The following is a 15,918-nucleotide window of genomic DNA, read 5'->3' as shown; positions in this document are numbered from 1 at the left end:
CACTCCTGGGTATTTGACGCACAATGTGAGTGGGGTGAGAGACAATGCTCACCTAAATCAATGACTGAAGCCTACAAACCAGGTAGGTTTCTGTCATGCCCAGGGGTTAAAGGGTTAAGGATTCTCACAGGGAACTTAAAGTGCCCCTATTACGGATTTTTTTAAATTACATTTCACACAGTCTGTTATAGTGCTGTAAGTGAATGAAAACATCCTGCAAAGTTTTAAATAAAAAAAAAGTAAAGTCGAATCCGAGTCATAAAAATGAGTCATTTTTAAAGTGATTCATAAAGGGATACTCCATCCCAAAATGAAAATTTTGACATTAATCACTAAAGAAAAGTAGGAGAAGCATCGTCAGAATAGTCCATCTGCCATCAGTGGTTCAAACATAACATTAGGAAGCAACGAGAATACTTTTTGTATGTTTTGAACCACTGATGGCAGATGGACTATTCTGACGATGCTTCTCCTACTTTTCTGGACCTTGACAGTATAATTTACTTGGCAGTCTATGGGACAGTCACAAGCCTCTCGGTTTTCATCCAGAATATCTTAAATTGTGTTCCAAAGATGAACAAAGCTTTTACGTGTTTGGAACGACATGGGGGTAAGTGATTAATGTCAAATTTTCATTTTAGGGTGGGCTTATCCCTTTAAGCCAGGGATCCTCAAATCTGGACCTCGAGATCCACTTTCCTGCAGACTTTAGCGCTAACCCTAATCAAACACACCTGACTATGCTAATCAGTGCCAATCAATGTCTTTGGGATCATTCGAAAATGGCAGACAGGTGACTTTAATCAAGGTTGGAGCTAAACTCTGCAGTGCAGGGTATTTGAGGAAGGGGGCTTTAAGCTGTTTCAAGTTATATACAAATATTAGCATATTTATGCCCGTCCACTTGTTGTTTGTCCAGACCTGGGAAAACCCTCCCTCAAACGGGTTCCCGCCGAGAAGGCGATGTGATCTGCACTGTGAGGGTAAATCTGTTAGGGTACAGTTAGGGTATGTCGAAAAACTCATTTTCTCCTCCAACATCAAAATCATCCTACATCACTGCAGAAGCACTAACCCAGTTTTTAAACACGTGCAAGGAGGATCAAATACCCTTTACAAAAATGTTGTGATAAATAAATATATAAAGTTTTTAGATCCTGTCTAGAACTGTTGTACACAGACAGAGTATGCATGCACCTTGCAAAGCTAGAAAAGATGAGCATTTGTGATTAAAAAGTGTATATATATTTTTTTAAAGAAAATAACTGATCGTTTTGCTAGATAAGACCCTTATTCCTTGGCCGGAATAGCTGCATTGAAACTGCATTTTTAACCTTTAATCCTGTGAGCATCACTGAAGTCCACTATATGGAGAAAAATACTGGAATGTTTTCCTCAAAAACCTTAAATTCTTTGCTACTGAACAAAAAAGAGAGAGACATGGACATCTTTGATGACATGGTGGTGAGTAAAGGAGGAACTTTTTATTCTGAAAGTGGAGTAATTCTTTTAAAAACCACATATACCATGGCTGGGTGTTTACCAAGTAAAGGTGATGTGCGTTCCGTTATTGACATGTGCTGCATGCAGCAGACCAATCACAAAAACAGACTGGGTCATCAGATCAATCACCGCATTTTAGTGTCATGCAAGCGAGGAGTTTGGAAAAATTAATAGTTGAGCGAATCGTTAGGGAGTCGTGGAGCAAAAAAGGAAAAAATAAATGCTGTCATAAGACAATGAAAGTGTTTTTTGGCTTTGCATTCATGTCAACCTGTTGTTCGGGACTCCCAAAACCAAAATATGGAGATATAATTACACATTATACGGGCACTTAAATGGCTGCAGGATCAAACCCCTGCAAAGGGCAATTAATTTGCCCTTTAGCAAAATTGGGATCTGTCCTTGCTATATGTGAAAAAGAGAATTCAATCCTATTATAAAAGACGGAAAAATATATATATAAATGACACATTTGCTGTGAATACTGATTGCTTTTGGTACCTAAATGTGCATATTAATAATAATTATATTAATATAATATTAGTAACAGGTGTATACAACTACTGATTACATCAGAATAATAATTCACAATAATTTAACAAATAATTTATTTAATTTCTACTTAATTATATGAATTTCAGCCTGATTTTCTGCACCACTTGATATTATTTAGAAAAAAAAAGTTTAATTGCTGCTTTAAAGTTCTATTGTAGTGGAGTAATTTTTTTGTGTTGTATCAATTTGCATCGCTCCCGCTTCGATTGTTCTGTCTCACACAATTATTACTTGGTTCTCTAGCCTGGTCCTACAGACTTTTTGGATGTTTACACCTGATTTAAAGCATCAGCTCTTTTAGTACATGCTCCAAGACCTGAGCTGGGTGTTTCAAAGATGGGACACCTTCAAAAAAAAAAAAAAAAAGCAGTATTTGGGTACTTCAGGTAAAGGAATGAGAAGCAATGACCTAAAGGAAGTGGGCTATTAACAATTGTTCTCCAACACACACACACACACACACAATCAATCGTATGGGAGACAAGACAATAAGAAATTCTCTTCTCAATTACAGAAGCTGAAGCCAAGTGGACAGGAAGGCGGTTTCTGCTCTTTGTATAGAACAAAAGATGAGATAACTCAGTTTACCTGGTCGTCTATTGTTGGGTGGTCGGTGTCCGGTAACCGGAGCACTGGTTCTGTGGCTTCATAGTGCTGCACTGGCTCCATTGATGACACCTCATCTTTGTTCTTTTGGGATATTTCTCGTTTGAGCTCCGAGCGCAGTTCCAGGTAGCAGAAGAGCGTGACGAGGTGCAGAGAGAGCGAGAGAATGAATAAACTCAGGAAGATTTTGCAGTTGTTGCATTGGCTTTGGCACTCACACGCCGCCTGTGTGCGCTTGCGCTCCTCCGACTTCGCCGGCTCGCGCTTCGGTACCATGGCTGCGTGCAGGTCAGTCAGCATTGCTTCTGCATAACAGTCTTCCTCGTCCTCTCAGCGACTTTTGGCTTGGGCTGGTCACGGTGAGCAAGCGCTTCTCTGCGGGCTCATCTGGCTTCCTGACCTCGGAGTGCGAGGATTCAGGCTGATAACCTACTACGGCCAGCTCCAGAGACCGACCCCTAGCAGCTGATTGGCTGCCGGCGTGACGTCACCTTATTGAAAATCCTCACGCGGAAAAGCGCGCTGCCACTATGACATTCAACAAGCTGCAAACAAATATAAATCACTGTAGCGCTAACAATAGCGTCAGACGTTCGTTGCCGATTACACAATGTTTCCCATTTCGTAACCTCTGAAAGGAACCGCCTATATATATATATATATATATATATATATATATATATATATATATATATAAAAGTTAGCTGGTGAAGTCAAGAGAGTTTCCTAATTCGTTTTGTTGTGTCTTCACATAAGAGTTTTTTCTAACTTCACACACCTACACTGCATACTTACATTTTAAATAACTGGTATTATTAGGTTACATTATACAGTCTATTTTTTTAAAATATCATTTGTGAATATAAAAAGATCTTGAAACTCCTGTCGACCACCCCCCCCCCCACCCAAAAAAAACAACCAAACTTTCCCTAGCCACATGTTTGTAGACTTGCATTAGTGTGTGTGTATGTGTGAGCGTCCAAGTGTGTGAAGTTCCACATCTTTAAAGTGTTAGAACAGAAGACTGGTAGTGTAATTGTGGCATGTGTTGAGAATCAGAACAGACTGAGTGTTAAAAGCGGGACAGGACTGCCAATCAAAATAAAAACATCAAATGACACACGTGCACAAAAACACACATGAGCACATGCGTTATTCAAACAACAAAATGATATGCTCTCCTGCTTACACGCATTTATTATACCAGTCAAGCGCCAAAGCACACACCATATTAATTGAACTCAAATATACAGTTATTACCATGACAAAACTCTTTTACTGCATGTTGTGTGACGTGAGGTTTCTATGGAAAACAATAATTTGGGTAGTCAACACTCTTTCTCTGGCAGTTTTTGCAGACCGTCACTCTCATCCAATATTGTGAAATAAAAAATGGTGAAAATGGGGGAAATTGATAGAAACCGATTAAAAAAAACAATTAAAGGCAGGACTGAAGCTCTCTAGCTCTCATTCATTTTTTTTCACCATAACTCTAGTCCGCATTACTGCATACTATAATAGGGCTCAGTATTTAATTCAGAAAAAGAGATCTATCCTAAGAAGTTTTGGTGGATGCTATCTGACCCCGCTCTCCCTCTCTTCCTCTGTTCTCGCTCCACTGACAGCTGCGCTCTGTGTACTGCAGATCTTCTGTGACCTCATAAAGCTGAGCCTCTTTAATATGGTTTTATATTAAATCTGTGCCGCTTTTATTCGGCTCCAGACTCTTTAATCTTAAATCACTTAAATATTTACATCTACGCTGCTGCTGAATCGAATCAGCGCCACAGACACATTGCCTACACGTTCTAACTGTCTCACTCTATGGCGATGACAATTCATGATGGATCTCTAAACGCAGACATTACTTAATAATGTAATAAAAGCATAATTACAATAGCTTAACCCACCCAGAAATTCTGGGATGGGTTCTAAAAACACGCACGCAAACGCATTTACGCACACGATTAAACAAACAACTGCACGCGAACGCGCTGCAGAAACATTTGCCAAAAACATTTGAAGTCGCAAACAAACACACACATCGCTAAACCAAAAAAGCAAAGCTGTGTCGAATATATAGGTATGGGTCTGAGAACCCTTGGGCAGATGAAATTAAATTATACAAATTAACTTAACAGAGAATCCAGCCCATGAGACCAGGGAGGCTGGAATCAGAGTGCTAAGAGTTTAAGAAAACAGTAATCATACACACACACATAACACACACACACACACACACACCATTGTTTCTTATGGTTTATGAGGACTCTCCATAGGCGTTATGGTTTTTATACTTAACATATCGTATCTATCGCCCTACCAACCCTACAACTAAACCCCTCACAAGAAACTGTGCATTTTTAGATGTAAATAAATAAATAAACTGATTGATTTATAATCCTTTTGAATTACGGGGACACTGAAAATGTCCTCATCAATAATTTTCTCGTTATAATATATGTCATACCCATGCTATTATTCAAATTTGAATCCTCATACACCACATAGCCTAAATGTACACACACACACACACACACAGACAGACGCGCGCGCTCATAGAGAGTGACGGAGAGAGATTTAGACTGAACTGTAATCTAAACGTTCTAGGTTTTTCTGGGACAATTATTATGTGTAAATTCAGTAAGCTAACTTATACAAAATTCAGCAAACAATAACAACACAGCCATGAAAACGTCCTAAAGTAAAATTGATTAAATTAAGCTTTTTGCGAATAGCTATTCCTTTTACTACAGCCAGGAAGTGGTATTTACAGTAGAAGAAAAGATACTTGTCAGAAGGTAGTGAAGTGGGTAAATTATATTGGTACATGTGCAAGATATAAGATACCTGCATTCAAACCCAACACACTCACTATGAGAAAACACTGCCTCCTACTGGCTAGAATCGTATCATACAGGCATATCAAGGATATGCACTGACATAGTTGAAGGGCACATGAAATAACAGGAAAATGATATACATGGCTTGCTGGGTTGCTACAGTACAGCCTCAAAGTCCATACATAGATTGACAGATTGAAGTCTGTGCTCATGCAGAACATCCTGGTAGGAGTTTAGATCGTGGCGGAGATAATCTCAGGCAAAAAAGGCCAAAATGAGCACAGAAGAAGCAGCATGAGAACCAATCCTTTGACTCAGCTCAAAGACTTTATCTTTCAGACTCCAACACGCTCACAGAAAATGGATGAAACCACTGAGATGAGCGGCTAAACGTCTTCATCTATGGATAAAAAAGCCCAGCTGCTGAGTAAATTCTATTTGACATTTAAGAAGAAGCACTCACATGAGCAAAGGAAGTAGTTTTGATATGTTGGTTGCCTTTTTAAGCAACCAAAAATAAATGAACTAATCTATCATGGTCTCTTTGTTATTTGTTGTTGTTCATTCATGGCCGTCATGTTGTTTAGGAAATCACAGTGGTACTGAATATTATAAATCCAGGAGAAGCATTTCTGGATAAATCAGTGTTTCTGTATGAATTGGTTTAGTAAATGATTCAGTGATTCATTCCTAAAAACAGTCACTTTGTACGAACCGGTTGAATTAATTAATTAAGTAGGGCTGATTATTCATTATGCATACTTAATTAATAGAAATTAATTGAATCCATAAAACAGTAGGCAACTTACAACTAGATGTGATTTCAGACACAACCTTTCTTTTCTTTGTTGAAAGAAGCAGTGTTTTTGAATGAATTGTTTGAGTGTGCAAATTATTCAATGGCATAAAGACGGTTAAATTGTTTGAACGAATGTTTCAATTGCTCACCCATAAAGCCAGTCACTTGATTGGTTCCTGAATGCATCAGTGTTTTGAATGAATCGTTTAAATAATGCACACTGTCAGTCTGCCTGGAACACTTAAAGCAGCTTATTTTTCTCCCACAACTGCTTCGGAGTCTGACAGCTAGAGCAGAATGAAATATATATCCACTTACTATGAAAGTGGATATCACTGGCCATTATGTAAATGATGTGTGCCTGAAACCACCCAGTCTGAATTATGTAATAATTTAAACTTGTTTTCATGTTGTTATCAGGGAGTCCGTAGAACTGTGACAGACCACATGGAGTAAATTCGTATCGTTTCCAAAGTTTTTCCCACAGTATTTTTCCAATTAGTGCACTGCAAGTTGTTTTGGAAGAAAAGCATCTGCTAAATGGTAACTATCAAAAGCCCCCTTAACAGCCCCCAAACATCAAAACCAACATAAAACCCATGAGTAAATGTGAGAGGTGTTAATAGGTTTTGGCTACAGCAGTGTGTGAAAGCCTTTAGAAAGAGAGTGTCCAGAAACATCAACCCTATACATGTTTATATATATATAAGAATATTAAATATGAAAAATGTCTCCAATAGGGTTGGTTTTATTAGGAGAAACGTAACAATGTCATCCATTTATTCTTCATACATTTGGTTTTGTTTCCAAGAATGTTGTCTAAAACAAAACAAGATTTTCATTCATGAACAGTGTTAGTCCTGATAAAACAAACTAAACAAACACTGAAAAACAGTTAAAAACATTCATTCGCTCACTCACTTCACACAAACATGCATGCTCATATCAAGCCAGATGTTCCAACCCTTAAAAAGACAGACACAGGCGCTTCAGCGGTGGCGAGACTTCCTGTGTTTTCCAGGCATTTGGTAAGATTCGTCTCATGCACAGCAGACAAAAACGTTTTCACAGCATGTGTGTCTTCCAATGAAGAGGGAGATGTTCTAGTCTCTTACTCCTCCCTCATGGGAACGTCTTCTAGAGGTACTATTGCCTCCAAAGAGCCAGTGCTGCAATGCTGCAATGTTGTTATGTGGATAACAGTGTGTAGTAAGAAGAGAACAAGCACACACAGTTTCAATTTACTGCCATGAAGACGATTTGTACACGACACCGCTGCTGATGATAACCTCCTATGAAAAGAGAAGGAGCCCGGGAGGTGTGTCAAAGCACATGCAGCGCCTACAGCAGAGTCACACCCCCTCCATCTGACATCACAGCAGTCTGGACCCTGACTGCTCAAATACTCCTCGTGAAACCCTGATGAGAAAGAGAGAAACACTAGGCTGGAACAGGAACAAAACTGTACCGAGACATTATGGTGAATCAAAAACAAACATTTCTGACTGGACATTTATGAATCAGTTTGATTAATCCGATTTACTCACTGAACAGCAGGTCATTCATTTCATAATGTCCAACTCTATTTTAGCATTATTTATATGCTTTTATAGTATTATTTATACATACAGTGCCCTTCATATGTATTGGGACAGTAATGACAAAATTGCTTTGTTTGCTGTGTAGTTCAGACATCTGCAAATAGGATTAAAAGATGAATGAGACAAAACTACAGGAACATCACAATTTTATTATTAGCTGTTTCAACACATACATGTTTTATCAAATAAAAAGGACAGAATCCCAGCATTTATTTCATCCCGTTATTTGATGTGAGCAGACGTATTGGGACAGCTGAATTTAAGGCAGATGTAAGAGATTAAAAACTATTATTTAGTTGCAGATCCCTTGCGTGCGATGACAGCAGTGAGTCTGCGACCCACAGACATCACCAGACTCCTTTGAAATGCTTTCCCCAGCCTTTAAAGCAGCCAGTTCCAACTGTTCCTTATTCTGGGGAATGTCTGCCTTTAGTCTCCTCTTCAGCTGGTGAAATTCATGTTTAATTAGATTTAAATCTGGAGATTGATTTGTGCAATGAAGACTATGCTTTTCTGTGTTTTGGGTCATTGTTCTGATGCAATATGCAAAATGCTTTCTGATGACTCTTCTTGAATATAGGTTTTGTAACCCTTTTAAATTCATTCTGCTACTGTCATCATACATTAACTAAGTCATCACTAAAATTGAGACGCCCTGTTCCAGAGACAGCCATGCATGCCCATGCTTTACATATGAGGCTGTATGCTTAGGATCATTTGCAGTTCCCTTTTCTCTCCACACATTTGCTTTCCCATCACTTAGATGAAGGTCAATCTTTGTCTCATCTGTCCATAAAACTCAGTTCCAAAACTCTGCTGGCTAACCTTTGTGCAAACTCTAATCTTGCCTTTCTATTTTTGGTGCTGGTCAGAGATTTGCATCTTGCTGTGTAGCCTCTGTAATTCTGTCAAAGTCTCCAGTGCACAGTAGATTGTCAGAGCATAAGCACAGCTTTCTGGTGGTTCTGGAGGTTGTTGGTGATTTTACAGACACATATTGTAGGGTTCATTTTCACAGCTTTCATCAACTGCAGTTGCTTTTCTCAGCCAATCTGGTCATGGTTGGTTGCTGATGTCGCCGGTAGTTTCCAAACTCTTGTTTTTTCCATGCCCTTTGTTATTGCTATAGGTCTAATTGACTTCCTCTTTTCTTTTAGCATCCAAAATCGCTTGCTTTTCTTTCAGAGTAGGCTTCCTCATCTTCATCCTGGTTTGTGTGTGTCATCATCGAATGCAAGACTTAGAATGCAGAAGCAATGGATATGACTGATAAGACACATTCCCTGCTTTCAATATATGAACAATTAATTTAACAGGACACAACTGATCACTTAGAAAGACCTGTGAGGCAACTGTTCCAATACTTATGCTCACATCAGGTAGTGGGATGAGCTCTAAAAGTGATGATCTTCTTAGCTGGCAAAACATCTTTGTGTTGAATCACCCAATAATAAAATGTGACATTGTGTAGTTTTGACTCATATTCATCTTTCAGTCATATTTAAAGAATTCTTGAATCCACAGCAGAGAGAGCAATTTTGTCTTTACTGTCCCAATACTTATACAGGGCACCGTATTTGAACAAGCTTTTATATTTTCAGGTTTTACTTTAAGTTAGAGATTTACTGATTTAAAGTGATTATTTGTTTTATATCGGTTCACGATTTCTATTTAGGAAATTTAGTACTTCAGCTTAAAAGTTGCTAAAGTTGCTTAAAAGTTTGTTAGTTGCTAAGCCCACATTTCTGATTTTCATTTAAGCTTTTCATCTAGTAAACGATTAATTGTTTTTATCTAATTAATTACATGATTAATCTAATGAATCGCCTATCAAATTTGGAGAAATTACTCTGAAAAGATAATTTTAAGTAATTGTTGTGCCAAGCATCAAACTGGCACTACAAAAAGTAGGTTCAGCAAGAAATATTTTGTTTGATAAAATGTATTACATATAGCTCACTCTTTTGGACAATGTGAGTAAATGATGGCAGAATTGTCATTTTTGGTTGGGTGAACTATAACTTTATTAATTTATTTTCTTAATTTTATTATCATTACTATGAAAATATTAAATTATTTATTTAATGAAAATATACTCTAAATAATAAACTGCCAGTAGGTGATGGTAAATGTCTTAATGATTAAGTCATTGAGTTACTTATTCATTCATTTGATTCGTTCAAATGGCTGAATCACTCAGGAGTGTAGTAAATGGTTCTTTATGAATGGTTCATTGAATCATTAGGCTTGTTCGACTTGAAGCGGATCATCACCATCAGACCGATCGGTGTGTGGCATCAAAGAACCGCAAAATCTTAGAGAGCTGGCGATTGCTTGTACTTTTAGATCACTCTCGCGGTACTTTGATGTCATACACTGTTCGGTCTGTGCAGCTACATTTCAAAGCCAATGCGACTATGGCCAATGGTTCAACGTGCCAAATGGTTCACCAAATTCGTTCAAAATGTGGACAACATTGTGTCTAAAATAACACAATATTAACTTCTTAATGAACTTTTGTATGAGTATCACATTTGCACTTGTGTGATATTGCACTTCTACTTCTCATGTGATATTTCTTAACTAAGTGATGTAAAGATGAGACAAAATTTCAAACAGGGGCATTTTGCCCCATAACTTGTATTTTAGGGATATTCTCTATGCTCCATCACGCAGTAAGTTGTTGCCCTGCCACACATTAGTCATCGATTGACTGTCTGGGGCGGGTCAAGTGCGTTAAATGCGTCAATAATTTAAATGCGTTATTTTTCTCCATAATTAATCTAATTAACGCATTTAATTACCAGCCCTAATAATAACTTAATTTTTGATTAGTAATAAGCATTGTTAAGAATTCATTTGGACAACTTTAAAGGTGATTTTCTCAATATTTAAATTTTTTTGCACCCTCAGATTCCAGATATTCAAATAGTTGTATCTCGGACATATATCAATGGAAAGCTTATTTATTCAGCTTTCAGATGATGTATAAATCTAAATTTTAAAAAGTTTACCCATATGATTGGTTTTGTGGTCCAGGGTCACATATTATGAATATGATAATTAAATATTAAATATTATGCCATAATATCAACCAAAAGTATGTTTATTTCAAGGTATTTCTCTGGGGATGAATGTTCTTAAGAATTGTACTTTCTACTTCAACGTCTGAAGAAGGTCCCCTTTTATTTCAGCATAGCAATGAGCTTGTGTACACAACAAAGTCTGTGTAAAATTGGTTTACTGAGTCCCTTGCGGAAGGACTTGATTGGCTTGCACAAGGTCCAGACCTGAACCCCACTGAACACCTTGGGTATGAACTTTCTGTTCCAATTAATCCCAAAGCTGTTCAGCGGGATTTGTGAAGACCAGACTGTTGCAACAAAGTTGGAAAAACCCCAATTCATTAAAGTTCCTGCAGCAGCCAAACCTGACGATTAGAAGGGACTGCACAACACATATAATGCTGGGCCATATAGTGTATCTATTCTGTGATTTACCTGCACAGAGAAAGCTTGGCAGACCGGCATACAGCAGATGGTCATTGTCAGGTAGGATGAAGGGGCAGCTGGCTGTGACCTCACCACAGTAGTGCTTGCATGGAAGCCACCTCACACACTGCTGATGAGGAACCGGAAAATATTCTGCACAGAGCCAGGCTTTATACACTGCCTGAAACACACATTACCAGACTCTTATTCAGATGTATGCTGAATTGGTACTTAAGCTTGTGGATGGCTGGCATTGCTAATAAATGCATCTACACGTATTATGTTTATACCTCATTCAAAGTGACTAAAAAGAGCCTCTCACCTGACACAGGTGTGTTTGCGCGCGCACTGAGTAGTCATCCGCCATGAATTTGCGCATGAGGACTTGAAACTCCTCATATTTTTCCTGAGCGTGTTGGTCGAGTCGGATGTACGCGTGAACACAAGCGCTGCACAGGTCCCCGTCCTCCGGTCCGCCGCTGAACAGGTCACGAATGACACGCGTCAGACTGCAGTTGAGCCCGTCAGGTCCGGTCATGCTCTCCAGTAGGTCCGCTATTGTGAGCGCGTCGCAAAAGGACAAGCTGAGGTTCCGGAAGTACTCTAAAAACGCGTGTGGCGACACCGTGGGCACCGGCACAGAATAGGAGGTGCTCACCAAGCCGCTCTTTTGCCGGTAAAGCGTAGAGCACGCGGACTCCAGAGGCGCGCGACGCCGCGCGTCAGCCTCCACGCACTTTGGCCCGTTTTCCGTCAGATTGCTCAAGAGGACCCCGCAGTCCTCATCGCGAAGGCCCTTCTGGGCGTCGTGACTCGCGTTGCTCCACGTCTTTCGGTGAGTCCGGTCTCTCGAGCGGAGCTTGCCTCCTGCGCAGAGCCAGAGGTGATCGGACAGCAGCGCCGTAAAAAAGAGCAACGACGCGAGGCTCATGCGCCATCTCTGCACCTTATCTGGCTCCGCGCACGGTTTGTCGACAGATTCGGTCACGCGGCAGATTTCTAACTCGGCTTCAAGTTTCCTTCCACAGCGCCAGGCGCCCGTGATCATATTTTAGAGGGGGAGACACAGCGCGAGCTCACACGGGCGGGTCTCCTCCGCAATATTCCCCACCGCGATGTTTACATGATGGCTCGAAGCGTCCCGTTCACCTGCTGCTCAAATTCAAGCTGCACTGCAAACACCTGCGTCTGAATTACCGAGACAGTGCATGATAAAGCACATGCCGCGAGACTCCATCACCTACCCCGCATCTCCTTGACAACACATCGTACGTAGCCGCGTCTACTCATTCACGGGAACTCGTGCGTGTTTGTCTGTCTGTAGGGGGCTTGTCATCTTTCCTTGGTCTTCTTCACTCTGTCGCCATCTTCGCTCGCACTCAGACGAACCCTGAGATGTTTTAATTGAAGGAGGGGATGTGGCGCGTGCGCTATCGCGCGCATCCTTGCCTCCTCCATCGAAACTTCATTCACTATGCGCTCACCATTCAATTCTTGCCCACCCCACCCTGCGAGGAATCACCCCGCTTTTCTCACTCGGCTATGGTTACGAGCGTGAGGAAATATATAGACTGTAAACGTCCTCAGGTCATTTTCATCTCTTTTCGGTAATAAATAAAATAAAACTACAAATACCACGTCGTTTTAACAGTGGAACAAGGCTCAAAATACCTGACAGTATCTATCTATCTATCTATCTATCTATCTATCTATCTATCTATCTATCTATCTATCTATCTATCTATCTATCTATCTATCTATCTATCTATCTATCTATCTATTTCATTTAACATAAATATCCCCTCACACTCAGTGGAAATAAAAGGCCACCTGGGTAAAAGACTCATTGTAATTTTGAATGTGATTTTCCTGTAAAATATTACATGGCAATAAAAAACAACTACAGCACTTTCCCAATAACCACAATTATGTCACAGTTGTGAGGATTAATGGATTTTTTTTTTTTTTTTGCAAGGGACGTGCAAAGTGGTTATTGACTGCTCCAGTTAGAAAATAATGTATTTGTAAATGCATTAACTATAATTGTAGCTAAGATGTAGCCTACAGTTCATTTAATGGAAGTAATTTTTCATATTGTGTGAATGAAATATTGATTTCAATTAACCAGGAGTTCTGTCCCAAAGGTTTTTTTTTCTACCAATTATTTTTACTTCAATTATTTTCTATCATGATTTACTGTATGGGAGTCTAGATAGATGGATAAACAGACAGACATACATATAGATAGATAGATAGATAGATATTTGCATGAATGAATGTGTGAATGACATGAATTCTGTCATATAAGACAAGCCTCTTCTTTTTACACTAGATGGCGCTACAAACCCAATTAAACTGCAGTGCGAAACCTGGAGGCATTAGCTGAGAAAATGTGGGCTGAGGGGCTCTGTTGAGTGTTGAGAGGAGAGGGTGTGATTTATCTTTTGGACTTTTCATCCTGTGCTATAATAAGCCTTGAGGGACTAGGTGTGTTTCCGGGCCGAGCTCCGTCCAGATCTTTTACTGGTTTTAAATAAACTCTGGAGCATTTGCAAGCCCTGCAGGGCTTATAAAAGACTTAGTATTCTCCTCAAACAGCATGCGTTTTGAGAGTTCTCGTAAGAGAGATGACTGGGACTCCTCTTATGGCTTGACGTTTGAGGTCATGTTAGTTAGTAGAAGACTTTATCCAGAGTGAAATACACAATGCTAATTACAGGGAGGATCCTCATGTTGCAACTTTTTTAGTTCTTTTGGATCACAGGTCTTCTTGGTGTAGTGGCTCTCAAACTTTGTCGTTTCCCTAGACAAGCAAGTACATGACTTTTTCTACACATATATATGCAAATATGATGCCTCTCTTGAGTGTGGTTCAGTTTTCTGAGTTCTAAGCTGAACTATGTTCGAGCATGCTTGTAATCAAGTTTCAGCAGGAAAATGCTGCTTCCTTGTAAATGTCACAATCAAGCCCACATGGGATCTGGGTGTATTGAATTCCACTGAAATCTGCTGAACCTTTGGTGGAATACAGTGTGCCCATATTTCATGTGGGTCAACTTATGGTATCTCAATTATATATATTTCATACACATGTGCATCTCAATAAATTTGAATGTCGTGGAAAAGTTCATTTATTTCAGTAATTCAAGTCAAATTGTGAAACTTGTGTATTAAATAAATTCATTGCCACAGACTGAAGTAGTTTAAGTTTAAGATTTTGGCTCACATTTAGCAAAAACCCACCAAAACTCAACAAATAAGAATATGGTGACATGCCAATCAGCTAATCAACTCAAAACACCTGCAAAGGGTTCCTGAGTCTTCAAAATGGTCTCTTATTTTGATTCACTAGACTACACAATCATGGGGAAGACTGCTGATCTGACAGTTGTCCAGAAAACAGTCATTAGGTGCGTTTACATGGACACTTTTTGCTTCTATCGGAATGAATTAATTCTGATTGACGAATCCGAACGTAGTGTTTACAAGAAAACTGAATAAAGTGATTGGGTTGATATGCCCTTTTAAATGTCACAAGCTTCTTATCGGATTTACTCTTTTGACATGCACACACGAATATGCATGAATATACAGAGTTTTAAAAAGCACACGTGATATTTATCTACTTCGGGTCCTAATTAGCAAACAACCAGCACATGAACTGTTGTGCTGCTTAAGGTTACTTAAAAAAAGTGTAAAAGCGCCCATAACTAGTCCTCTGTTGATGAGAGTCTTATTTAGGACACTTATTTATGACACTTTAGTCACCAGGAAGAACAGATGGTTCTGCGCGTCATACATCATTACGCTATTTCTACATCACTGTGCATACGCAGTATACTTTCCTGTTTCGGTTTTCAATTCGATCAAGTGTTTACATGTACTCTTGCTCGTATTACAAAAGGGATTATCCACCCCCTACAATCCGATCAAAATTTTTGTCGGATCTGGCCAATTCAATCTGATTGCGTGTTTATATGTGACCTTTTTTATTGTGATTGTGCTTCTAGTCCTATTACGATCGGATTAGTAGTGTCCATGTAAACGCAGCTATAGACACCCTTCACAAGGAGCGTAAGCCACAAACATTCATTGCCAAATAAGCTGGTTGTTCACAGAGTGCTGTATCCAAGCATGTTAACAGAAAGTTGAGTGGAAAGAAAAAGTGTGGAAGAAAAAGATGCACAACTAACCGAGAGAACCGCAGCCTTATGAGGTTTGTCAAGCAAAATCGATTCAAGTATTTGAGTGAACTTCATTAAGAATGGACTGAGGCTGGGGTTAAGGCATCAAGAGCTACCACACACAGACGTGTCAAGGAATTTGCTCAAATAAAGACAATATCAGAGGCGTCCCACCTGGGCTAAGGAGAAGATGAACTGGACTGTTGTCCAGTGGTCCAAAGCCCTCTTTTCAGATTAGAGCAAGTTTTGGCCCGTTGCTTTAGTGAGGAACAGCCCGTTGCTTTGGTGAGGAATGGGCCGTTTCTTGGGCTTGCACATGTCTTAACTTTTTTAAAG

General features: G+C 39.5%; 2 protein-coding genes across 4 annotated transcripts in view; both read right to left on the bottom strand.

Annotated features, from left to right (window-relative positions):
- eda (ectodysplasin A) overlaps nt 1-3,193 on the bottom strand; it is a 35,847-nt gene extending 32,654 nt beyond the window's left edge. For 2 of the 3 annotated variants that reach the window (XM_026211985.1, XM_026211987.1), the window contains exon 1: nt 2,647-3,189. In XM_026211985.1, the coding sequence (XP_026067770.1) occupies nt 2,647-2,964 (318 nt within the window). In that variant the 5' untranslated portion in view covers nt 2,965-3,189. Of the gene's footprint in view, nt 1-2,646 lie in introns of all 3 variants that reach the window. The other variant, XM_026211986.1, reaches the window with a different exon arrangement.
- Nucleotides 3,194-7,043: 3,850 nt separating this feature from the next.
- On the bottom strand, nt 7,044-13,173 carry LOC113049552 (transmembrane protein FAM155A). Its single transcript, XM_026211984.1, has 3 exons — nt 11,721-13,173; nt 11,408-11,579; nt 7,044-7,725 (listed from the first exon to the last, which is right to left on the bottom strand). The coding sequence occupies exons 1-3, from the start codon at nt 12,444-12,446 to the stop codon at nt 7,418-7,420; spliced, it is 1,206 nt and encodes a 401-aa protein (XP_026067769.1). The 5' UTR covers nt 12,447-13,173; the 3' UTR covers nt 7,044-7,417.
- Between the last annotated feature and the right edge of the window lie 2,745 nt (nt 13,174-15,918).

Source organism: Carassius auratus, chromosome 30 (genome assembly GCF_003368295.1).
Source record: "Carassius auratus strain Wakin chromosome 30, ASM336829v1, whole genome shotgun sequence".
NCBI classification, from domain to species: Eukaryota; Metazoa; Chordata; class Actinopteri; order Cypriniformes; family Cyprinidae; genus Carassius; species Carassius auratus.
The sequence above is the reverse complement of the archived record's forward strand: the minus strand, read 5'-3'. Positions and strand labels throughout refer to the sequence as shown.

Bases quoted from the DNA above. Each gene is read 5' to 3' on its own strand.
- LOC113049552 (XM_026211984.1), bottom strand. From the start codon at position 12,446: ATGATCACGGGCGCCTGGCGCTGTGGAAGGAAACTTGAAGCCGAGTTA. The intron at 11,580-11,720 runs GTGAGAGGCTCT...TGTGTGTTTCAG, and splicing joins CGCAAACACACCTGTGTCAG to GCAGTGTATAAAGCCTGGCT. The intron at 7,726-11,407 runs GTAAATCACAGA...CTTTCTCATCAG, and splicing joins GCCAAGCTTTCTCTGTGCAG to GGTTTCACGAGGAGTATTTG.